At 35.3% G+C, this 27,802-nt stretch overlaps 1 protein-coding gene across 1 annotated transcript in view; it reads left to right on the forward strand.

Moving 5' to 3' along the window:
• The window catches only part of LOC118194750 (uncharacterized), a 631,198-nt gene that overhangs the window by 379,877 nt on the left and 223,519 nt on the right, over positions 1–27,802 (forward strand). The window contains exon 7 of the mRNA XM_085810543.1: positions 16,955–17,013. Within this exon, the coding sequence (XP_085666669.1) occupies positions 16,955–17,013 (59 nt within the window). The remainder of the gene's footprint in view (positions 1–16,954; positions 17,014–27,802) is intronic.

Consider the following 27,802-nt stretch of genomic DNA (forward strand, 5'->3'; position numbering starts at 1 on the left):
GTCCCACCTATACCTACGAAAATTTCAAGACTGCCCTACTAAAAGCCTTCCCTGTTGTAAGGGATCGTGCGAAATTAGAAACAGAACTTTTCAGTATATATCAACAAAGAATGGAAAACCTCTCCAGGTTTATTTTAAGAAAAATTCACGTTTTCAAGCTCTTGTATGGAAACCGTCCGGATCCTGAAATAATTCAAGTGATTTTGCCGAGGTTACTACCCCAAGTGCAAGACTTTATTGAATTGAGAAATCCGACTACACTGGAAAAATTATTTGAGCTAGCAATCCAGTTTGAAAGTAGAAGAACGGCGGACGTCGAAAGAAGACGCCAATATCAACAGCGAAACCAATTTGGTACGCCAAGACTACAGCAAACTCAAGCACATGGCTACGGAGAAAAAGCGAATCAGTGGGCAAGGAAACCCGAGCATTCAAAAACAGCCGGCGAACGTCGACAGTTCAATAGCAACCCAGGAAAAAAGTCTCAAGGCCAGTGGAGAAAGAAGGAAAGCACCGAAAGAAAAAATAATTTAAACTAAAACGGATTTCTGCTGACGAGAGGGTGCGGAAATCCGAAGGCCACGAAAACCCCTCTTCCTACAAGTTAAATACAGTAATGGTGAAAAATTTAACTCTTCCGAAGATTGAAGTCTTGGTAAATAATATCCCGGCCACCGCACTCCTGGATACCGGCGCGCAGTGTTCCTGTGTGGCAGAAGTCTTTTTTAGAAAGTATTTTCGCAAATACCGCATATATAATGCGGATAATACAACAGTATTAGCGGCGCAAGGAGAACAATGTAAGTGCGTAGGTAAAGTACCTTTGTACATCCGTATCAAGGACGAACAAGTAAAGGTGATGTTTTTTATAGTAAAGAATTTGCAAGCACACTTAATACTAGGAATAGACTTTCTTTCAGACGCACAAGCTACACTGGATTTTAATGAAGCGTCTCTTAAACTGACGATGAAACCAGTGCGTGTAGAAAAGGTTGAACCGCCAAGGGTAAATCTCGACCACCTGCCTAATGACGAGCAAGATAGAATCCGACAAGTGGTAAGTGAATTTGCTTCCTTATTTAGTGATATTCCAGGATTTACCCAGGTTACTAACCATAGTATTGACACCGGAGATGCATTGCCGGTTCGTCAAAAACCATACCGGTATGATAAGAATAAGGAAAAAATTATAGAATGGCATATTACCGATATGCTACGTAAAAAGATCGTAACGCCTATCTCAAGTAGTTATGCTAGTCCGGTGGTTTTATGTAAGAAAAATAATGATTATCCTTTGGAGCATCCAAAAAGGTGGAGATTCGCTATTGATTACCGTAAATTAAATTCCATAACGAAATATCCGGTATATCCGTTACCGATTATAGAAGAAATTTTAAGGAACATAAAATCAACCAAATTTATGACAACTTTAGACTTAACGAATGGTTATTTTCAAATAGGGATCAGGCCTGAGGACGTGCCTAAGACTGCTTTTATAACCAAGTCTGGCACTTATGCATTTTTGCGAATGCCGTTTGGCCTTTCAGGCGCCCCAGCAACATTTCAGCGATGCATGGACATTGTGTTAAGACCTGTTCTCGGAAAGTCCACATTTATCTATTTAGACGATATCATTATTACTAGTGATAATCTAGACCAACATGTACAGGATTTAAGACAGGTGTTTTCTTTATTAAATGAGGCCGGTCTAAAAGTTAATGTCGAAAAATGCAAATTTGCAGCCCCTGAATTAAAATATTTAGGTTACAAAATATCGCAAAAAGGGATCGAGACAGATGAATCAAAAATAATCGCTGTACAAAAGTATCCGACTCCAAACACGGCAAAGAAGCTCTCTTCTTTTCTAGGACTTTGTTCATATTATAGGTCCTTTATAAAAGATTTTGCGGCTATCGCTGAGCCATTGTTAAAATTAAAAAGGAAAAAGGCAAGATTCTCGTGGACGGCCGAAGCCAATAGTGCTTTCGAAAAATTAAAACAAGCATTAACGCAAGCCCCTGTGTTGAAATTTCCTGAAAAGGATGAAAATTTAGAAATTTCAGCGGATGCTTCGGATTATGCGGTAGGAGCGGTACTTTCGCAAAATCAGCAGCCAGTAGCATTTTTTAGCCGAACTTTAAATCAAACACAAAGAAACTATTCCGCGACCGAGAGAGAGGCACTTGCAGTTCTGTTAGCAGTGCAAAAGTTCCGAGTCTATTTTGGAAAGGCGCCGATAACAGTATATTCTGATCATGCGGCGGTAACTAGATTGTACTCTGGAAAAAATTTATCCCCAAGGTTAATAAGATGGGCACTCAAGCTGCAGGAATATAATCTGGTAATCAAGCATACCCCCGGAAAGGAAAATATCGTAGCAGATGCCCTGTCACGAATTAAATTAGACGAACAGGGTAATACCGTAAAAGTTGCAATGCTGACAGCGTGTACAATAAATTCCCGAGAAACTGTAATAACCGAACTGGGTAAGGATCCTGAGTTTGGAAGTATTTATGAGTATTTGAAGGATCCTGAAAATTTTAGCCACCAAGATATTGTGGCGATAAGAAATAGGGCGGCCCATTACGAACTAATAGATGGTCTATTATTTTATACAAAAACTACGAATTCCAACAACGAATTTCGACCTGTTATCCCAGCTAGTCTTAGATTAAATATCCTGCAAGAGCTCCATGACAGCCCTTTAGCTTCTCATGCTGGTATTCGAAAAACTACTCAACGCGTACGCGAGGCAGTCTACTTTCCTGAACTGCAAAAGTTAACAAGGGCGTATGTCCAGTCCTGCCCAACATGTCAAGCCGTTAATTATATTAATTTCCGCCCGGCCGGGTTTCTAAATAGTATTAAATCCGAATTTCCAAATGAAATAATCGGCATCGATTTATTGGGCCCTTTCCCAAAAAGTCAGTTAAACAAAAGTCGCTATCTCCTTGTTATAGTTGATCATTTTAGTAAATGGACCGAAATTGTTCCCTTAAAACGAGCCTCCGCGAAATTAGTTACCGATTCTATTTTAAATAAATATATTTTAAAATACGGGGCGCCCCTAAAAGTTATATCGGATAATGGTCCTCAATTTGTAAGTAATATATTTGAAGACATGTGCCAAAAACTGGGCATACGTCATTTAAAAATGGTCCCGTATCGGCCGCAATCAAATATAGCGGAACGGGTCAACAGAAATATAGTGAAAATTATCCGTAGTTATGTTAAAAATTTTCATAAAAGCTGGGATAACTATGTCAATGAATTTGCTTTCGCCCTTAGGACCGCAAAACATGATACAACGGGAAAAACTCCTGCTGAGTTATTTCTAGGCAGAAAGATTATAACACCGTTAGATAAACTATTTTATGTGCAACAAAGAGCCCCAGAATTTAAAATGGGTGATATAGAAAAACTAATAAAAGAAGCAAAAAAGAATACAGAAGTAGCACAAAGAAAACAAAAATTGTATTATGACTTGAAACGACGGGGAGTAACTTATAAAGTAGGGGATGAAGTACTAAAAATTAAGCATTCACTTTCTTCAGCACCAGAAGATAAAACTGCCAAATTTTTCCCACGCTTTGAAGGACCATATGTTATAGAAAAAATAACTCACGCTGTTGTAGTATTAAAGGCAAGAAATGGTGAAACCTGTTCCGCAAACATTGACCAGATAAAACCATTCTATGACCGTAATAAAATGCAAATCTTTTCAGATCTTTTGCAGGATCCGGTACGGCAGACACCGCAGGTACAAGTTCCAGAGGTGGGAAAACGACAAGTACAAGGGCAAGCCAATGAGAGACAGAAGCAAGTGAAAAGAAAATTGCCCCGCGGAAAAATTGAAGGTACAAAGAAAAAGAAGTCGTTCCACCGTCCAAAAAACAGAGTTCACGAACACCCCCAGAATGAAGAAGGGAGAAGGACGACGTATGTGGAAAAGACCGGGAGAAAGGACGGCAACTATAACCCGGCTGTGAAACGGAAGATTGACTCATCCGACAGAACTCTCCGCAGCAAAAGTCGCCGAACTGCGGAAGGGCCATCAGCGGCGGAGGAAAAAGTACAAGAAAAATTTGAACGGCCAACAACGAGGTCCAAGCAGGATCACGACAGAAGTTTCCCGGTTCCACCAAGACCAGCTGCCTTCAAGCGGCCAAGACCACAAGCAGAGGACAGAAGGAAGATGTTCAAGGGTGGCCGTAGTGGTGAAAAACGGAAGCTTCCAGAGGAAAGCACTGAAGGGCGAGCCCGTACAAGAAGGAGGATCAACCAAGCAACGGTCTGCAGCACCTTTAAAGACTGGGCCCAGAAAAGGATGTCTGAATATTACAAAGATAAGTAAAATTTTGTGTTACTTTACAAACTTAAGTTAATCTTTCATTCTTACTGCAAGTGGCAGATTTGAAGAAGTTTTACCTCATGCGAGGTCTACCTTTATCGCCAAAAGGGCGAGAAATGAGTTGTGACCGATTTTCTTATTATGTTTTTCAATTACTCGCGCGTAAAACTAAAGTTGATGTATAATAGCGTTGTATAAAGACTTAAATTGTATAAATTTTATTTAAAACATTCTAACAAGAAAGAAGTTTTAGTCTGAAAGACTTTTTGAAATGTAGTATTATTTCAATGTAGAAAGAATTGGCACTTGCTTTGAAAAGAATAGAAGTTAACAATGTACTACTAATGTATGTTTTCAAATGTGTAAAATTAACGGCATCTTCATATGTTCTTGTATACATGTGAACTGTTATTTTGAATGTTTAGAAATACCGTGATATGGTAAAAGTGAAAGTAATGTTAAAAAATTTTGTTATTCGTGTGACTGTAAAGATTAAATCATGCTGAATATATGTTAAAGGTTGAATGATGTAGTTAGGCTCTCTGACGCTACACTTTAGAGTTAGCCACTTTCAGAATAGTACCTCAGGGTCTAGAGTTGAAATTAGGGTGTGTTAAGAGGTCTCGTATGTTGAATTTTAACACGTTAGTGTTTTGATTGTAGGAGGAAGTGTTGAACACATAGACAGAAACACATTCGTGTTTGGTGTTTTTACAACACATGTCAGAGAGCACGGGGAGAGATAATTAAAATAGTCATGAATGAAATAAGAATGTTAAGAAAAGTATATTCTATATGTTATTTACAATGTCATTCTGTAACATTTCATTAAACTAGTTTTCCTTCCAGATCTCTGGAAGGAACCAGAATTGAATAAAGCTCCTGTTTTGATGCAGTACAGATGAAAAAGAAAAAAGATTGTTGTATATTCCGGGAGCTGCTATTGTAACAAATTTCTTTCTTTTAAAATTTTCTAGTTTCTAGCTAAGTTATGTTTGTAAAAGTTTGGCCTCGCGTTAGTTTCTAGAGCTAAAAGTTTTCAACAAGGTCGTTTTAGACCTCAGTTTCAAACTAATTAACTCTGGCGGGAAGTATGTAAGGATCTTAAGTTTTACTAACGTTTATTTTATTTTAAATCTTTACTATCACTTCTTATTTTCTACTTCCGGCCAGAATTATAAGCGTGAAGGAGTTTATGCAAAGTTGTCTGGCGAACGCCAAGTATTTAAGTGTGGCCTTTTTGCCAAGCAGAAGAGAGGAAGCCGTGAGTTCGAAGCAGGCCGCTTACCTTAGAAGTTACGCAGTTGCTACTTTGCCTTCCAGGCCAGAGGTTTTAATCCTCTTGATAAATTAAACGTATTGTAGTGTTCACAGTCTCTGTGCTACATACGCTTCCTGTTATTATAAGGCCAATCTTATTCTAAAGTTAAATTAGAGTTTAGTTTTATTTTGATATCTTTTAAGTTAGACCCCGAGTGGAGGGTCATTGTATTCCGAAGTACGGAAGTCATTGTATATAAAGAAAAAAAATAAAGGGTTTTGTATACCCTTCGTCTGTATCCTGTCTACTTACTACAATTAGTGAACATAGCTTTAGTAAGCTCTCTGTTCTAGTCAGGTCATTGTATGTTTCCGAAGAAGGTTAGAAGAAACAGTGAACCTGATACTGTGACTTATCTTACATGTCTGATAGTAACATCAGAACAAGCCCTTATCATGGCAGTGAATGAATGCAAGATGGCGTCTGTCTCTGTCAAGAGTGTTGAGTACCATACTGGTTGCAATACAACTTTGCTCAGTTCCGCCCCCACCCCAGTTTTGAGGAGAGCACCCCAGGGGGAAGGGTCCGAGGGTCTTTCACCTCTCTTTCCCTACCAACACCCTCTCGAGAGGACTTTGGGGTCGTCGCATATTTAAATGTCCCCATGCCGCACAGACACTATACATTACAAACATCTGTGTCTTCTCCGGGATTCGAATCTGGGCCCTACGGTATGGCAGTCAATGTCGCTAACCACTATCCAGGTAAGGCGGCTTTTCTTATTCGTAATGGTGATAGATTTTTCTTCTCAATGCCTTGTAATAATGTCATGAAAACATTCAGAGGTCCTTCATTCTTATTTTGTACATGTTAGAAATGTAGTGGAACAAGCAGTGTGATAGGCGGAGAGTAAAATGAAAAGAAGAATGAATTTTGATAAATAAACTTTTATTTAAAATTCATAAAATAATTGATGAATTAAAATGAGAAAAAATATTCATGATATATTTTAATGAAAAGATATTAAATTATTATGTTTACAAAATTGTCAGATCAAAATATGTCTTTAACCTGCACTGTAGAATTAAAACATTTTTGAAGAGAAAAAAACGTATGATTTGTTTTATGAAAAACAGAGAAAGATAATTTTTTAAAATGCAAGTAATGAGAAAAAGCTACTGATTTAATTAATCGCTTATGAAACGGAATATTCTAAATATCTTTTATATCTGCAAAGATATGTGGTTTGGATTGCGATTTTATTTCAGGGAATCGTTTCCATGCAGTGTGGAAATACATATGTGGTAATGAAACCACCAGTTTAGCTTTGAATAAATTCTGCTCTATGAAGAATTTCAACTAATTTTTGTCTGTATTTTATTCTTACTGAAAATGTCTGTCTTCGAGTGGCTAATGTCCATGAGAAACTTCGATTTAAGAATCTAAAACCTGTGCCTAACTGCAAAGCCGTACTGATATATCTAAAGATTGCATCACGCATTCAAAAAATTTCGGAACAGCAACTCTTTAGAATAATTTTTCTGCTTTTTTCACACGATGTGAAACAGCCAATCACCGTGAATCGTTTTGGGTTTACCATGTAAAAGGTAAACTACTTCTGCCATTTCAAATGATGGTTGATGACGGGGAATTCGATGCTGAAAGCTGATTGGTTGTTGAAAATGAACAATTTTCAATTTTTGGCAAAAGGAAGGAAAAAATCGTGCTTCTTTTTTTCCGTGGTAAAGCAGAATTATTTGAAGCAGTTGTTGTTCTAAAATTAATGGATGTGTGATACTTATGAGTTTCGAATGATTTCACTTTCACACATAAAGAATATCCGTTCCGCGCATTATCCGTACACTGAAATAGAAAGTGTAATTAGATCTAGTATTTATTCAAAGAAGGTGAAAAAGTGACATTTTGGAAGTTTCATAATTTTGATGCTGAGAATCTCGTTTCTAAGATTTGGAGGAAGTCAACCGTCTTATGTCAATTCATGCCTGGAAGTAACTAAAACATCTGCATCGTTATATAGGCAAGATTTCATTTATTAAAAGGGTAACACAATTGATTCTCGTTGTATGTGAATGCGGACATTATTAAAGTTCATTAATCTGCCCTTAAGTTCTAGGCATTATTGACCACATATGAAAGTTCTCTTAATTTTTAACACCAATGTTTGTAAAATTTTAGAAATCGGAAACTGAGTGGAATATATAATATCATTTTGGCAAATAATTAGTGGTCTCAGTGATTTTTAAGAATGAAGTAGGTAATTTTCCTAACAGTTTTAGAGTCCGCTAGTCTTTGGCAACTTAACGAGTTCCGTACAGACTGTAGAGGAATTATTAACAGATCTTGACAGCAGACAAGTCAGAAGAAGAGTGTGTATGACACTCTATTCAATAACAAAGAGTTTCACAGATGGTCCCACTTCGGTTTACATAAGCCAACTTTCTGGCTTGACTTAAGCAAGTAATGTTGAACTTAAAAGACAATGTAAATAAATTAGCCACATGGCTCACATGATAATTTAATTGTACAGGAAGGCTCTGATTCGTAGAAGCCGGAGGAACAAGCTTAATGGCTAGAAGTACTCAACGCCACAGAATCAAATAGCTATTAAGTCAAAGTAACAACGTGGCCTTCAAGCAGGCATAACACTTAACATCCGAAGCCTTCGTTTAAATAGCACTTCTTGCTCCCTTAATTTGAATAAGCTCGCGCTAACTGATTAGCATTCTTGCAGGAAAGCGTTGCTGAAACGGAAAATAAAAAGAAAATTGCTTTAACTAAAAATTAACAATTAGTCAATATAAATGAATCTCCATACAATTAATATCAGCTGAAACATATAGCTTCATTATGGGTTTAGCTTTACTTTCAAACCACTATAAGTCTAATTCAGAAGTCAAACAACAAAAATCAGCGTTATACCTACAAAATTTTCACAGGACTAGTTTCGATGGTTTTACCGAACCATCATCTTCAGCTGCAAAACCGCAAATGAACAAGATAGGAAATAATGATTAGATAAGATAAGAAAGCCGCGACAAGAATAAGCAAGTGGCGCCATCTGTTGGCGAAACCAGAACTAAAACATAATTTCTCTAAAAGCCGAAGGCAAATTTGGATTGGAATTAGGATCGTTAACTAGAACAGAAAGATTTTTATGAATGTGAAATGCCTCTAGAAAATCCAGTTCTCCAATGGAAGATGTTTTTTTCTAGAGGCATTTCACATTCATAAAAATCTTTCTGTTCTAGTTAACGATCCTAATTCCAATCCAAATTTGCCTTCGGCTTTTAGAGAAATTATGTTTTAGTTCTGGTTTCGCCAACAGATGGCGCCACTTGCTTATTCTTGTCCAGGCTTTCTTATCTTATCTAATCATTATTTCCTATCTTGTTCATTTGCGGTTTTGCAGCTGAAGATGATGGTTCGGTAAAACCATCGAAACTAGTCCTGTGAAAATTTTGTAGGTATAACGCTGATTTTTGTTGTTTGACTTCTGAATTAGTATTTATTCGGCGTGTTATTGTGTCTTCACTATAAGTCTTTTAGTAATATAGTACTGATAGAATTATCCTAAAAAATTGTACATTATGAAGAAACTCAAGAGATGTATATTTAGAAGTGGCAAAATAAATTTTATTAAGATAGACAGGCAAAAAAATCTTTTTTAAGTAAAAAGTAAATATCATTGCAACTTCGGAAAAATGCTTCTTTTTCTCTAAGCCTTTTCAAGAAATTATGAATTCAGACTAATATATAGAACATATATTTTTCGTTCGATTAATTAGATACATATTCATTTTCCTATTTAATAAAGAAGAAGGAAGAAAGAAAAGAAAGGAAAGAAGTTTTACTCTTTAATTGCAAATAAATAATTATGAAAGTAGGGCAATGATTATAGGTATTAGAGATGCAAGAAAAAAAAATTCACACACTATAATAAAATAACCGTAAATATGCAGATAGTTTGCTTTTCTTTTTAATCTAAGTAAAACTGAGCTTATTACTAATTTTTTTACGTTTTCTTTCATATGTGTCTGTTGATTTAAATAATATAAGAAGATAATATAGTACCGTACATGCTTCTTTATAAGACACTGTTAAATTAATTTAGACAAATGATGATTTCAGGTAGAATGACATACATTGTTCCTCAGTATAATATGCAAGTAAATACAATTTGATTATTTACTTTAGTAAAACAAAAAAATTTTAATTTTATGTGAAAAATCTTTTATAAATCGTTGTTTAATATTACACGGAAAAAGTGCCTTTTTCATTTAAGTTTTACTTTTATTTAAATAAAATATGATAAAATTATTCCTTTTAAATATTAAACCTTTCCTTATGCATGATATTGTAGCGCAACAACTACAGTATCGAGCCAGTAATTCGACGTTTCTACATTCGACTATAAGTGAGAGTACAGTATATGTTTTAAATCCATAATATCTAGAGCATAGAATCCCTGCAGAGTTATTTTAAATCCAGCTTTCTTAAATTAAGAACTAAATTGCTTCTTTACAAAAGTCTTATAAGATCTGTCTTGACATATGCACTTAGGCAAAAGTCTTGACATGGGCATTAAGGAGAGATGAGGAGCGGATGATCTTACGTTGCATTCTTGCTGGAATCCAAGTGAATGGATGATGGAGTGAAAGATCTAATTCAGAACTCTATAAAATTTACAAACAACCTGATATTGTAAAATTCATCAAATTACAGAGACTTAAATGGGCTAGCCCTCTGGCTGGAATGAATGAAGATCGTTGCTGCAAGAAAATATTTCTGGCAAAACCCATGGGAAATAGACCTCGGGGTAGACCCGCGCTGAGATGGATTGATTGTGTCGAAAACGATCTTAATATTTTAAAGGTTAAAAACTGGAAAATTGTTGCCAAAAATAGAGATGCCTTCAGAAGACTTCTTGAGAAGGTCAGGTCCACCCATAGCCGTTGAGCGATTGAAGAAGACGAAAACAAGGGAATAAAACCGATGGAAGATAAAAACATAAGTATAAACGTAAGGCAAAGATAAATGTGAAACCTCACAGCATCACCTCTCACAAACCTTAGTAAAATAAAATTATCAAACTAATCTGATTGGGTGGAGACTCATATTCAATACTATGGGAAGGCACAGATAATTTTTAAAGTATTTCTCTTTCCTAAAATTTTTGTTGTTTCCGTACATTCAGTTTCCTTATAGCTTTTTCTTTTTTTTTTTATTTATTACATGTTCCTCCATTTGGCACTACACGGAAGTGTGTCCCGTTGAGAACTTTTTAAGGGAAACTCACTCTTTTCTATGTTTCGCATGGGAAAAACCACGAAATCGCCGTTGAAGCTAACCCATTCTTTGGGATTTGAACCCTGAACTTAATTACCATCTTTTGGCGGCTTTTACCACTCGGCTGCTGGAGGGCCTTTCATTGTAGTAGTTATAGGTTTTGCCGAGTGGAAGATGGTAAATCAGTTATCCAGATATTTTTAACATCCTGGTGGTCTTTTCTCTTAATCAGTCCAAATATTTGACTTTAAATTTTATATAAGATGATTACGTAGATTTTAAAATCTGACAGGAATGAAATGATATGAAATTTAAATATATAGACTTCGGAAATAAGCATAAGAAATAATTTTTTTCTCTCACCGTTAAAAGATGAATTGTATCATACATTAAATAATTTGAATATTATCCATGTGAAGGTAGCTGAGCTGTATCATAAGCTGAGCTACGTTCACATAGATAAGCTTCCGAAGTTTCTGCATACTTGCATTTTCAGATCACAATTTTTTATATCCTTATGCTTATTTTCTTGCATGCATTTTATTTCAACCCACTCATCGTGACTTGCTCGCTAAGCGACATTTCTTTGATTTCCTATAAACTTCGTTTACTAAGACAAATAATGCTCAAAATAGTTCAAACAGATCTGCGACTTTTTGTCACGTTATAAATTCGCATTAAAGCACAGGCCTGGGAAGTCAATTCAGATCGCATGGAAAATGTTTCAGAGGGATATCCCTAAAATAAGTGCAGTAAGAAAGATTTGAATTTAGAATACAGTAGATATTAACTTTGAAGAACCCGCACATAGCAAATACCCCTTGCATTTGAATGACTTTCGTTTGAAAAGAACGGGGGGTGGATGCTAATCCAAGAAAATAAAAAAGCTTGAAGTTTCTTAAAGTAATGTATCATTTTCTTCTTCTAAAGTTAAAAGAAAAAGAAACTAAAATATGCATACCCATCGTGTCAAAACGTTATCATCCTCAGAAATATTCTGATACCCGCTTCTACACAGTTAATATGTTAGATTTTAAAAGGGGTAAGCATGCGTGGCTTAAAAGACTGCAGAAATGGTCAGGAAACCAAATGAAAAAATCAATCGGTAAAAAACAATTAAACATAGATGAACACTTTCGATCTTTCCGAGTACTTTTCTTTGCTCTAAGACTTTATGCTTTGAGTCTAGGCGGCTGCTCTATAATATTAACACAAATATATTACAGCTCTGAGACATCGCAAAACTCTCATTATAAAGTTAATTAGAAGTTACCTCTCGAAACTAGAAATTAAACCCTTGCGATATTCAATACAAATGACTCTGCCCTTCCCCGTGATAAAATTATCTTCTAGCCTTGACCGAACTGCTGAACTAGTGAACCTCATCACCCATATACATCAAATCTGTCCTCAAATAACTCTCATTCCATTCATTATTTAAACAAGCATTTTCTCAAAACGTCGGTCGCGAGCAACCAGGAGCTTGAGAGTCATTTTTTGGTGGGTGGGAAATATTTACCTCTAAATAAGTACTTACTTATAATTACTATGTAATTGTTAGTTCAAAGGGGTTTGTCCCTGAAGGACTATTGTTTTCGTTTTGCGATTTTGCGTTGAATCACTTTAAATGTCCGTTTCACTTTTCAAACTGTTTCCACCAAATGTTAGAGTCCTGCATTATATTTGAAGAAATTAAATAACGAAAACTATGCATAAATGTATGTATATTTCTCGCATTGTGATAAAACATCTGTACATGGAGCCATAGCATTTTGAATGACGTAATCCTCCTACGAATATGGGCATGTGGAAGACCAAATTTGAAATTTGGAATTCGTTTTATTATCGATTTCATATTTTGTAAAACTTTAACGAATTTTTGAGTAACAAACTCAACAATTGCAGTGGTGTGCACTACTAGGAGGCGTTGTAATGTGACACTCTAACCAAATATCTATCTAGAAATCCTTAATTAAATTTACATGTGCCCAATATTTACTGGCTTGAATTCTTAGTGGTAGTACATTGCAAATTAAACCCTAGTGACAAGAATAATTAAAATTTGACTTACTCAATAACCCATATGCATGAGACTTGCGGAGACAAATTTCTTTTCCTAATCTCACATTTTCTGGATTAAATATGGCACATTTATCACACACATAAAAAATATCATAACATAGAACAGATAACATGATAAATTAAAATGGAATAGTAGACGTAAGCAGAAAACGTGTCTAGCAGTCGACCAATCTCAATCTATTTACATCATGCATATATGCAGTTGAAATTTTTTCATATTAATTTCGTGCAATGCCCACAATAGTATTGTTGTACATGTGCAAGATCTTTTTTTTTCACCTTCACATTCTTTAGAACACTTAAAATAATCACGTGGTCACACATCGCTGGTAATGCACATTCTGGAGTCGAACACCTATAGCTAATCTGCTTGAGATGTTTTAGAACGGTATCGTGGCAGATGGATTTAACACTGAACATTTTCATCTAAAAAATCGCAACCTTTAGTTCTGCTTCTTTTTATGCAAAAATACGACGACACTACATGTGAAAATATCAGGAACGATGAAACTCCATTGGCGCGACATGCAGGAACACAAAACCGCACAACATGCGGTGTCGCTAATTGCCAAGCGACTGCAGGAAGGTCGTGGGCGCAGAAGGGAAGAAGGGCAGAAACCAGTCTGACAGGTGGTTATATACAAGCGTGCAGTTCCGCAATTACGATTAAAATTTGTGATGCCGGCAAACTGGCGAGGGATGAACACCTAGTCTTGTCTCCCTCAGTTCAGCATCGGCCTCCTCGTGGCGCCCGCTGGAAACTATGCCGGCATGAGGCTAGATATAGGCTAACTGTCTTCGGACAGCTCTATGCTAGATATAGGCTGGCTGGCATAGGCTAACGGATGCTGGACAACGTTCTTTGTGGTTCGGCTGGATGGGATTTCCGGAACCGACCATTTATGGGAGGAGACCCGGGTTTCCTTCAGATCACTGGCTAGACTTGTGTCTAGACAGCTCTGGACTGCAGAGTAAATAAAGTCTTCACGGTAAAGACTAGAGCCATCGTTCATTCGGTGGTTGTTCAGGCTCGACAGGGACCATATGGTACTGTCTCGTCGGTGACCAAAGCTGTGGGGACGTTACATGGTGGATGGTGTGACCGTCTGAGAGGATATAATTCCCCTCGGTCTGTGTGGAGGGACGTATGAACTCTGGTTTAAGCATACTGTCCTGGAAAGGAGTACTGCGAGAGGAAGTGGTGCTCCGATCGTGGGAAATTTAACTTAGTTTTTCACTGTTACTTAGCAAAGCAGTGTGTGTAGGGATTGGCTACCTCATCACTGGCGAATTAATCTGTGATGGAAGTTTTCCCTCTGCAGCGATTGGGAGGGGTGGCGCCCTACCAGATCGGTCCTGAGGTTGCGGTTCTATTAAAGCTTGAAAGGGAGAATCTTATCTCCTAGGCCAGGGGCCGTCTCCTTGGTGCTAATGGGAGAAGTTACTATTCTCACAACGATTTAAACTGTTCTCACTACAATTTAAAAGACTCTACGGCGGTGGGGGGACCTTTTTATCTTCAGCGGGCGCGAAACTGTGTATCGGAAATTCTAAAACTATGCTCATTTTAAAATTATTTTGCGACATTTCTACTGAATTGAATTTTATGGTTTAAGTGCAAAGAACATGAATGTTTAATAAATAAAGGTTACGTTAACGTTAATAAAACGTTAAAATGGCAAAAATGTGTTAATAACAAAACGTTAAAAAAATGCCCCTTTGGACGTAATTTAAAATTTGAAAACCTTTCAGATTTTTTTTTTTTTTTTTCAGTTTTGTTTTTTTATAATTGCTTTTGATTAGTGTACTATTCCATTATTATGCCCAAGAAACTTTTTTTCCTTTCTTTCTTTCAGTCGACTTTATTTATGTGCTTCGCGATGAATCGAAACTATTATATGGATGCAAGTACCGAAATTAAAATGTCTGAAAAATATTAGTTTAGACAAAAATTATGGAAACAGCTTCAAGAAGATCCTGAATTCTAGAGAAGGAGAGTTTTATTTACTGGAAAAGAATTCTTTCGTCACGCATTATGACACCTTAACCAATCTAATCCTTATTTTAACTGAAAACATTAAATCAATGCAAATTTACTTTCTCACAAAAGAGGTAACTACGAATGGTTGAAAGAGTTTGGAGAATTCACTATTATTATTAACATTAAATTAGCCGCCCATTTTCACTGGGTTCGAATCCCTGAGAAGGCATGGATGTTTGTAAAATGTATAGTGTCTGTGTAGCATAGGGTACTCAAAGTGTGCGATGAGGCGAAAATCTTTTACAGAGGTTTAGAGGTAGGAGAAGAGGTGATGAAGACCATCGGACCCGTCTCCCCGGGTGCTGTCTTTCAAAATTGGAGCGGAACTGAACTAAAGTCGAGCTGTCACCTATCTGGTGCTTAAGGCTCTTCCCAAAGACAAGACCTTTTGACGCCTTGCTACGATGAATGCAGTGGGCTTGTACTGACCATTGTCAGGCGAAGTAAAATTGGTTATAAAAACAGTATTAAGTTAACTGTTGTTATACTGCTGACCCTTACCACGCTGTTCTTGTTGGTTAGCTGTAACTCTCCATTTTCTAAGAATAATAAAATAGAAAATCTGACTGCTGTTTGAATATTCCCACTTAGAGCTTTTTTATAATGGCGAGTTCTGTCCATTATAGGCATAGGCTTCAACTAAGGCCAGAAGCGGTTGTCACTTTATTATGGAGGAATTTGATTTGCACCTTCTTCGAAAGTTCGAACCCGATTCCTTCGGTACGGCAGTCAGAGTCACTAACCATTTTCCCGTTCGGGATGTTTGCCACTCCATTTATACTGAAGAGAGCGACAGATATTCTACTAGCTAATAATAAAAGCCAGAAACACATTCTAGTCACATTTCTTCCCGTTCGGTGACGAAGGATAAAATTAGAATTTCTATATACTAGCTAATCCTATATACTCATGCATGTGGGAAGCTAATCTTGGAAATTTTCAAATGTGTATACAATGTATTTCTATTTTTTTTAATTTCAAAGAAGTTGCAATGATATATTATTTTATAATATTTTACTGCGCAATACGTAAAAAGTATATCGCAATAAAAAGGCTAGTCGGTGTAAGCAAAACTATGCTAAAGATTATATAAAGATTTCAATTGCAAATGTGGCCATTTTCTGAGGAAATTTTAGATTCCATCTCAAATATCATTAAGCCCTAGAGCAAGCGGTAAATTTTATTACTATATATTTCAGAGTATTCTAAAATAACAATAAATTATCTACCAATCACAATAAATGATATTTGATTAGGAAAAAAGATATATTTGTTTATATGAAAAATCAAGATTCTTCTACGTTAATGTACATTTTAAACTACTCTGAAAAATGCAAGATACTAACCACCTGCAAAGAGATACAATGAAACTTTCAAATCCCTTGAGCTTATCTATAAGGTGAATACAAAGAGAAACAAAGAACAGGATGAGCTGGTAGAGGAAAATTAGCAGAAAGAACTGAATGAATGAGAGCAGCTAAGAAATAAACATACTAAAATCCACTCTAGGGAACAATCGGATCTCTAAAGACAGAAGACCTTGATTTGTATTGATCATTTACAACGAAAAAGGAGAACCCTTCTGCAAAATCTTCTGAAGAAGCGACGAGACCAGCATATCGAGAGAATTTTCTGTACTGGTGTATAACAAAATCATTAAGATAGAGAAGGAATAAAAGAAACTTCGATTTCTATCTCTAGGAATATGGTTTTATTTAAAACGAATTCAGATAACGATAAAAAAAAAGGATGCTAAAAAAGAAAATGCGACAAAATTCAAAATTAAAATTCGGAATTTTAAAAATGTTAACCTTGGGAAATTACATACAAAAGCTTACATCAAATGAAATTAGAAATTCGAAACTAAAATTAATTTTGAAATATTATAAACCGTTTTTTTCTTATATTCCAGGTACTTGTTCACCATCGTTAGCTACCTCATCGGTGTCTTCATCTTTGCTACTATCGTAGGTAAGTCTATTCTTTTAATCCATTACTTGATGACTTACCCCTCATAAATTACCTTACATTTTCCCCAAAGTAACATATACTGTAAAAGTACTATAAATGAGCAAAATTGATTTTTGATTTTTTAATTTTCTACTATCTTACTGCCCCATTGAATAAATGAGTTCCAAAAAATGCCATTAAAAGAGAAGCATTTCGAATTACCCTGAAGCTATTTCTATCATTTATAACGCGTGTAACCTTTTAAGGTGTCTTTCAGAAAGATTCCTCTAAATCGCCCCAAATACTCAATACGTGCTTGTAAGGAATTTCTTATCATTCTTTTCATCGAGGTGTATTTGGAAACATAGCCGTTGGTAATTGGAAGGTGTCCTGGGATGGGCATTCACTAATGTTTCCGGTTTCTTCCTCCGAAATAGGCTTAATAACTGATGTTTTCTGAACAAAATATGGTGGACAATAATTCGTCACTGCCGTGAATTGGTGAATGCATCCCCTACTTCCCAGTAGCCCTTAAGTGGGGGAAAATGTAAGAAAATTACTCCTTCCTTATCGCTTGCCGTAGTATTCTAATTAGAAACACTTCCGCGCAATCGGTGGGTTCGGATTTCAAATCTCGGCAGGGGATTCACTGATTTTTTTCTTTGCTATGAGATACACCTAATAAGTCAACAATCTTAATTAAGAAAAAATACTTCTTCTTTTTATTAATAAGTTTATTCTGGATTAATATATGGTCTTCTGATATCATTTTACCATATATCAAACTGGCTGTAATCTTCCTTTTTGTTCTACTAGCCAGGTCTTTGAGTTGATAATTATGTCAACAACATCTTTTTATTCCAGATAGCTTTTAAAATAATATTCTTTCTCTCCTTTCCCACTTTTCTCTCTCTGATTCTCAGTGGGATAATTTTCTGGTTCTCGCCCATCTGTTTGCAGACAGTTCTACCATGACAATAATGTTTGTTTTCAGTTCAGCACTATAGTGTAGCCTAAGAGAAAGTTAGAATGGTGTTTCTGGATAAATGTTGGTTTAATGTTTACCTTTTGTTTTACTCTAAAAAAATCTAATTGACATTTTTGGGACAATGAAGAGGGAGAAAAAAGAGAGACTTGTCTGTTCTCTCCCCTCCGAATTCAGATATTTTTTCTCGTTTAAGATGTTTAACACCCAACAAAAATTTTCCTCTTTAGAAGGTTCAAGCGAAAGATTCCTGACCTGTCAGCAACGGACGAATTCACGAACAAAGATTTTTAGATAATTTGTTGTATCCGACTATACTTGTTTCAACATTAGGCGCATCATTATTGCCATGGCTAAATTTCTTTTAACCGTTTATTCTCTATATCTCTGCTTAAAAATTTTCCATCTCTTTGAGATATACGTTATTTTAAATGCTGTAAAATAGCAAATATTATCATTGGCCACAGTAATCTTTGAGACAGTTTGAAATAACCTTTACACTCTCGGCGCAATTATTCAAACATAGCTTATCCGACTGAGGTTTTGAATAATTTGGTCAGAACTGGTCCGACAGATAATCAGCATATTCTAAGGTACTGATGAGGTTCTCTCCGAAACTTACATTCGATTACTATTATGAAATACGGAATTAAAAAATAAGAAATGGGAATGAAATTTTATAAAGCCTTATTATATAATCTTTCACTCCATATATTTCATATGGGTTGAATCTAATTACGTTAGACCATACATTATCTAGCTCTTACATAAGTCACTATTTCCAAATTTTTACTATGTGTCACACGAAATAGTTCTGACATCGCAGACGCAATAGTTCGTTCCAGTTGGTAGTGCAAGCGACATAACTTTACGACCAGTGTCAAGAAAGTTTAGCATTCTGCACTGTGTCTGTCGTCAAAGCGTCTCGATTTCAGGAGGGTTAACGAACCAAGGAGCTTGTTTTTCCTCTGATATCCGTCCAGATATAACGAATCAGAGGATGTAAAATACTACTGAAAAATTAAAGAGACGTGACTAATTCAGTCTCTAGATTTTTTTACATTAGAACAGCAAGTCAGAATGCTCTTGAATTCTCGGCTAGAGAGACCCTCGTTAGCAGGATCCTTACGTCACGAGGATTATAATTCACTTCAATAGCTGTAGTATGCTATCCATGAATTATATATATTTGTAAAGAGCTTCTATTAATTGTAATAAATATGTTTTGAGTTTAAAATGCAATAAGTATTACTCAACCTCACAAATATACCAATCATTATACGGAATCAGAGACGCTACCTGCCGTAAGTCACAGTCACCCCACATATTTACAAAACATATCTATTATGAACAAACTATTACATTAGTTACTTAAGAATACAAATCCATCCGACAAATTTCATATCCTTAGCTGCAATAAAACATGAGATCTGTAGGAATGAAATAAAAAAAATTACAGCTGAGTATCAAAAACTAATTCTTATAATGTTCAGTTTTTATTTGGAAGAAATTTTAAGGAATGAATTTAAAGCAGAAACTTTTGTAAAAGTTCATGTCTAGTTTTTAAAGGCGATATATGAAACACTCCTTTCCCACACCTCGAATCATTTAAGCAGTTTTTATACTAACCTAAGAATTTTTGCTTCCGACATATTCCCTCACAGTTAATAAAATTCCTGTTTTACACCCCTACTGTTTGACTTCCTAATTATTTTATATTTAATGATGAAATCCCATTACTGAAACTGATAATTGATTTACAAAGAAAAAACTTTAATTTGGAATTTATAATAATGGAATCCTAGATATCGAATATTAAGAAAAATGCTCCATACTTATATGATTAATTGATTAATGGCATAGCAAAACGAAACATGGCAGTTTCCTGTCATAAAATTCTAATTAAATTTAATTGAATCCTTAATTATACTAATTAACTTTTTACCTAAATCTAGTCAGGGAAATAATAATAAGATTTGTTTTTTATCTTTGATCTCTTCCGTTCAAAGCTCTGCATTGCATTTCAGCATCTCTTTTGACTTCCCTACGATTATTTCTTTCGTTATAACATGACACATCACTAATATCATAAGAAAAGATTCGCTTCGAGATTAAAAAATAGGGTAATTTTATATACAGCAATAATAAATGGTCTGCATTAAAAAGTCGTCAAATCGACTTACATTTTAGCACTGCAAAGAACTTTTTATTTTTCACTAATTAACATTTTAGTTCTCTTTTCTGCTCACCTTTTTCAGTTATGGTAGTGCAAGCAGGCGTAAGCAAATAATAAAGATATTTTTTAGTTTAATTGATTATGACAGAGCCTAGTGCTATCTTCCTAAGGAGGTATATGCCATCGTGGAGGGCCTTTAAGGAAAACTGACTCGTATACGCGTTACACATGGGGAAATACCCGAAAACGCGCATACACCTAGTCCATTCAACAGGAATCGAACACAGGTCGGAACTACCAATGTTCAGCGATTTTACCGCTCGGCCACTGGTTGGCTCAAATAATGAAGATAAGTAAAGATAAAAGCGCAAGTACTTAAGATCGCTTAGTTGAGTTTATCTGTGTTCTCAGTATTTGAGTAACATTCCATTATCCTAAGACCAATACAGCTCATTTATTTGGTTTACTAATTATATTATTGATTTACTTGTAATTTGATTATTTAAAACTTTTCATTTTATTTCATTGCAAGTTACGGTTATTTCTTTCTTTTAAAGAGCAAAACTAAAATTGAAGTTTTGTCAGTTGATGCAGAAGATAGTCACCCTTTAAAAATATATAATTGAGCAACTTATATATGCAATAACACAGTCATCTCAAATATACCCGAAATTACAGGCGGAGAAGGTTCAATAATTACATAACGCATACTTTCATTTACAATTATGTCCACTAAACTTCACTTGTTCTATAAGGGAAGAAGTAAGTATAGAATCGAAAATAATAAGTTAGTAAAGAATATCAATAAATATTCTAAACCTTGATTAGCAGCCGATCTGTTAGGGCTCTGAATACTGGTAATTCTACCTGTCTTCTGAAACCCGATCTGAATACTGGTAATTCCCCTGTCTTCCGAAATCGGCTGGCTGCATGGGATATTTCACAGTTTTTCCCGCGTATAACGTGGATGTGAGCCAAACAAATCCTCCACGAAAGCATTCTTCCGTCAGATAGATAGTCTTCATCAATATCAGTAGACGAACAAGGTTATGCTCTTCCCAACGTTCGAGTTCAAAGATGTCACGTCACTTACAAAAGGTGGAGAAAGGCAGATACGCTTACATTTAATATTGTAGGCTATGAGAAAGTGATGATGGACGCTCAAAGATTTCTGGTGGGGAAAAATAAACTTCTAGGACAATAAACTACGTTCTCGTGGGCTTTGCTGTTATTCCAATAATCCAAATCTAAATATTTGTACTTTATAGGTATATTTAAGAAATAACTAGCCAAGCTAGAATAACAATTCAATATAAAGCTTCATGGGAATTTTCTCCTCCAGATGATGATAATACCGTAATAGGCGTCTAAATTTTCTGCACTACTACTTGCAGGCTTTATTTTTTGTAAATTTTGTTATTAGGATAGATGTATAGACATAAAATAGTGTTATAAATATCTAGACGTAAAGATTATATATACACGTTTCTATTATTAACTAAACTACCACTGCATATCATATATTCATGCGAGGCATTGTAAGTATATCTCTTCGATATATCTCTCTTTTCCATAAAGCGCGTAGTGAACCGATCCATAGTTCTCGTTCTTGACATCTTCATAGTTTCTGTTTATTCAAATAACAACTATGCTTAAGACACAATAACACGCCGAACAAATACTAATTCAGAAGTAAAACAACAAAAATCAGCGTTATATATTCAAAATTTTCACAGGACTAGTTTCGATGGTTCTTTTGACCATTTGCGGTTTCGCAGCTGAGGATGATGGTTCGGTAATGCCATCGAAACTAGTCCTGTGAAAATTTTGAAAATATAACTCTGATTTTTGTTGTTTAACTTCTGAATTAATACCTATGCTTCTAAGAATTTTTATAAATAATATTTTGAATTCGCAATGTGAAACAAAATTAATCACTAAAAACTGTTTAACAAAAAAGTGTCAAATAACAAAAGTAATTTTCTAAACATAATTTGTTTCTTGTTGTTTTGTCCTTGTATTTCATAGAAGCATTGTTGCCAGAGCCTCAGGTTAGACTTCTACTTCCAGTTTTGGGGATCCGAAGGTCTCCCACCCCTGTTCCCTACCACCAAAACACACGAGAGGACTTTCGGCTCACCATATATTTAGAGTGCTCACATGCCACAAGGACACTATACATTTACAAACATCCATTCCTTCTCCGAGATTCGAACCCTTGTCCTTCGGTATCCCAGTAGGCTCCCCTATCCACTATCCGTCTGGGCGGCCCAAACTTCTTTAAAAGCACAATGTAAATAATAATTTGCTTCATATTAAGAATAATATATTAGGATTCCGTTTAACAGAACCAGTAACATTTAACCAATCCTCCTGCAATATATAAAAACATAATTTTCCCTTCAAGTTAGGATTTAAAGGAATAATTTCTCTCGTACAGTCTTCAGGCCATAAATAGATCAGAGAAGGTTATGAAAATCTTAGAAATCTCCTTACAATTCATGTAACATACAATTTGAATTAAACATTATATGCTGTAAGCTGATATCGGGAATTGACAAGTCAATTCCCGATATCAGCTTACAGCATATATTAAATAATTACACGATGCAATGTTGTATCTCCAAATTTCTAGCTAGGCCTCAGAGTACAAATCTGGTTGTTGCTAAATCCATGGCCATAGTATGGATGGTCTCATGAATAATTATGAGTAGCTGAGACGGCCCACTAATCGTTGGCACCAAAACATGATCAACATTAGTTAAAGTTCTGTTTTGCTCAATTTTATCCCAAATTTTGATAGATAACACTCAAGGAATTGGAGTATTTCTTACCCCTTAGATTACTAACATTTTAGGATGAATATTTTGGGAAACGTTTTGGTATAAACGGTATTTAAGTGGAATCCAAAATATACCCTCGTGTTGAGGATTTTACGCGTCAGCTCTGAACCTAATATTCCCAAGGAAATTAAGTAAATAAATAAATTAAAGTGAAACCTTAGTTCAAAATTTCATTCGTTCCTGAAAGGCGTTCGTCAATTGAAATGTTCGTAAAACTTTGTAAAGACATTAGGCTATTCAGTAAACAGAAGAGTTGAAAAATGAGCAACAACATTGCTGGGAATCGAACCGCGAATTTCTGGAATACGCGGACAGCGTGCAGACCACCACAATACGAAGGCATGCCAAGAAAAGAGTAGAAATACTTTATATACTCCCCCTTTAAAAAGGCGACTGGAGTTTTCAGGAGACCCAATCGCCAAATCCTGGGTTTGGAGAATCATCATCCACCATCCTTTTAGTTCGGACGCCACTGTAGAGTCATTATGTATTTTTTGGAAGCAGAAACGATGAAAAATTATCAACTGCTTCGCCGGGAATCGAACCGCGAACCTCCGAAATACGCGTCAATTGTGCAGACCACCACACCACGAAGGTATGCCAAGAAGCCAGGAGAAATACCTTATAACGTAATAATACTCCCCATAGAAATTAATGTAAATGGATAAATTGGTCATGGATTAAAGACGAGTGCTTATTTAAATTTTACAATATTGCTTTGGGCGAATGTTCTTAACCCAAAGCCAACAGAAAACATTAAATACAGAATACAGAAAAAAATATGAACAGAAATCTGAAAATGCTCCCAAAAGCTCGTTTTTTTAACGTTTTATGTGTTACCTTTTTTTTATTAAGTATCATGTTCTTTGCACTTAAACCCTATAACTTAAACCTATAAATATATATCTATATTTTCTTACTTATAAAGGCATTAGTCATTACAATTCTGTATGAGACATGTACAGTAGCTAAATGCTCATTATATAAGAAAGTATAAAGTCGTTAGGTTTTTTTTTTTTATGAGGGAGACGTGAAAAATGAGCAATGCCCTCATTGGGACTCGAACCTGGGACTCCCGAATGCGCGCCAAGTGTGCTACCGTTACCGCACGAACATATGCTGAAAGAAGGGAGAAAATACCTTATATACTTTCCTTTTTAAAAGGTGACTATGGATTAGAGGACCCAATCACCAAATCATGGTGGCGAATCCACCAACTTTTTAGGTCGGGCGCCATTGTTAGAGTCATTATTATTTTTTTTTTATGCGGAAGACGTGAAAAATTAACAATGCCCTCGCCGGAACTGGTATATGCACCTCTTACACATGGGCCAAGTGTGCTACCGTTACACCACGAAGGCGTGATGGAAGGAGGGAGAAAATACCGTATAAGAGTATTTCGGACTACAATGTACTAACAGTCCAAAGGCAGTCAAATTTAAAACTGTAGCTATAACAAATTTACTAGTCTGAAGCAATTTAACATAGCTCACTTCGAAGCTACAAAATTGTCTTATATCGTCAGAAACTCAAGAAATGGAGCAATACTCAAAGTTTTGAAATACCGAAAAGAAAAGCTTTTGAAATTTGAATTTTGAAATGAGACAAAATTTCTCGCGGTTTTTTACAGATTTAGAATCTTGACAGAAGTTTTAAAATTCTTCAACTTGCTTCCGGCTGTTAACATTTGAGTTGAGAAATTTATTTTCGCTTCCTATCTTCTATGAAGTATTGGTATGAAATGAGATTTCTTCCATATGTGTGGGAGTTAAAATGCTTAAGTATACACTTTGCATAAGCCTTTCGATAAAAAGAATTGTTAAAAACTATGAATCTGCTTCGTTTCATTTTTTATACTACAGCCCTGACCTTAGATAAACAAGGTATCTAAAATAGGAGCCATAATCTTTATATTTTTAACGTTATTTCTAAATTTAATATTACAGATACAAAGTTTCTAAAAACATGTTAGAAAATTTTATAATATCAATTTCAACATTGTGTGTGGGAGGGCTCTGTTAAAAGTAAAACTTAACTTTTTATACTTTACTATTAGTCACTTGAATGAGTTTGTGACAATTGCAAAAAGGTGCTTCTTTTTATTAATTATTTCGGCTCTATTTTAATACTAATTCTTACCTCCAAAAGGTTAATTATAATCAGTGAAATCAGTGTTTCCTGATAGCTTAACCTTAGAAAACCGAAGCCTTCGCTAACCTGTATACTTACCAAAACGCTCGTACCCGTCTATTACCCGTCTCGTCCGTTTCCATCCCTGTCCGTCCATTAACGCACAAACAGGTGTGAAAATTGCAAATGATGTCCTTTCTACTTTATAACAAAGAAGCTTCCATTAGCCTTTTAAGACAAACTGTCTGCAATAAACAGATACAATGCGTTTGGGGGAAACTGCACCTGCTACTGTATACCTTAGGGGGTGGGAAGAAAACAACATCGTATTCTCGGAGGTTTTAGGCTTTTGTGGTCGTTTGAATGAAACGTCGTCTCGGTCGTTTTGGCCTTCAAAAGGTTAAGTAAATATCGAAAGCACACACACACCAATACCTTAGTTCTAAGTTTATTTATTCTACCTAAGGACTAGTGAGGGATAAATTTAAATATTGTAAAATAAAATTACCAGTTACCTACATTCGGCATTCTCTATTTTTGCAAATCTAAATACTTTCTTAGCAAAGCTACAAGTCAACCAAAATCTAGCTCAAATCTAAACCTACCAATCAAAGTACGTATGGAGATTCTAATACCTTCTCGAGCAGCGGCTTTCGCTAATAGGGAATAAAACGGCGTTTAACCAAGCTATGATCCAAACACACTCATGGGGTTGCGAACTCTTTCTGTAACTTTATAACAAATTACATGGCACTGAAATTTGCATAAATCCCTAGAATGAAGGAGTTTGTGAATGAAGGAGGCACGCAGGAAAAATTTGAATTGAATTTCCTTGTGGCATAATAGTTAGTGGGACTCAATGCCACAGGTTAAATACAAAATGTTCCATACCGAAACGTTTTAAGTTTAAAACCGATTTTTCAAACTGATTCTTGTACTAAAGGACAGGAACACGGGAGATTTATTTTAATTAACGAATATAGCATTACTATTAGCTTATAAACTTAATGTACATACTTTATGGTCACTTACGCCACATGCATTATCTGTATTTTATTTATGCTTTATTTAGTTATATAGATATTAAAGTGTCTCGTCCGTAGTGAGATTAGAGTAAGCGAAGTAGGAAATTAAAAGATGATGGGTACAAAAAATACGAGTTAGTAAATAGTTTTAAGTCATCAGCTGAAAATTAAATAATAAATATTATTTTATCATTACTTGTGCTTACTTTTTATCATTACTTGTGTTGCTTTTTATTGCTTGTAAAAACGAGAAACTTTGTGTTTATAGCTGCGCTCTAAGTTTCGTCTTAAGGGTTTCGCTTTACAATTTTTCTGCTAATATTGCTTATAATGTCATGGAATGTTTTCCTTTAATTTTAATAAAGCACTGCGTATTTAATTAATTGGAATTTTCTTTCTACAATTAAAAATGTGTCATCATTTAGATTTGTTTCTCTAGAATGACATCATAAAAATCTGTAGTGAGATTTGTTAACATACATTAAGGCAAGCCTCCTACGTAAAGCAACTTATCGCTATGTCTAGATAAGCAACAGAGACGTATGAAAGATGTAAAAACTAAGTAAGCTATTATTAGCTAACCTTTTATTTAAAACTAAGTAAGCTGAATAGAAGGCACACGTAGTGTTTACAAAATCAGCCAGCGTTTAATGGCATGAACTCAAAAGGACAATTTGAAATTTAATTAAATGTAAGCAGCTAGCCAAAGGCTTGCGCAGGTATATATAAACGCGGAAGTTGGTCTTAACCTAAACAGGTATGACAGCATTATCGGAAATAATAAAGAAACGCTTTAGACTGGAATGATTATCGTAACAACGGGGCCTTCAGAGGACAGAACACGCAATGGCTAAAATAATCTCAAATCCTCACTTAAATATAAGAGAGCTAATTTGCATTCTAGCCAAAAAAATGGAAAGAGAGAAGTGACAGTACAGATATTAACATAAAATAACTGGTTAATTAACATAAATGTCTTAAAAATTAAAATTTTACTTTCACAGAATCTATTACAGACGATGCTGAAGTAGCGTTTTTATTAACCTTTCCATCTTCTTTCAATTAACGTTTTAATTAGCCATACATATATGTCTAGAACTAATATTTGAAGAAATAAAAGCTTGTTTCCATCTTTTCTTTCCTTTGAACACCCAATATAAATGGCAGCGTTTTTGCTGCTAGTTAATTATCATATTTTATCCATAATTACTTACCGGTGGTTACCAATGATCATAGTTTCCTCTTATTTCTCAAGAGGGTTTTACTATGACATTTAAATAGAGAAAATTATGACGTCTGCAGCACGTACTCTCGATCTGCTGAATAACAATCCCAACTTGTTCTTATTTCTCAAATTCGGTATTAGTAAAACTTTTTGTGTTTTGATTGTCATAACACTTTCGAATTTTTCAAACATTTTGCCTGTTTTCATTAAAAGGAGGCAGAGCAATATGAGAATGTTGAGAGTTCTGTCAAAAGGCGTTGATACAGGCGTTGAGCATTACTTCTAAGAGATAAGCGAGAAAACAAAATGGAGATCAAAAGGAGCATATTAGGTAGTTATATGATCTAGAATACAAAGCAGTAGAAGAACGTTGAAGAATATTTAGAAAATACAACACTAATGCTGTATCAGCACACTCATGCCGTA

Source organism: Stegodyphus dumicola, chromosome 2 (genome assembly GCF_044657685.1).
Source record: "Stegodyphus dumicola isolate Sdum_Otavi_A_Nest chromosome 2, ASM4465768v1".
In the NCBI taxonomy this organism is placed as follows: domain Eukaryota; kingdom Metazoa; phylum Arthropoda; class Arachnida; order Araneae; family Eresidae; genus Stegodyphus; species Stegodyphus dumicola.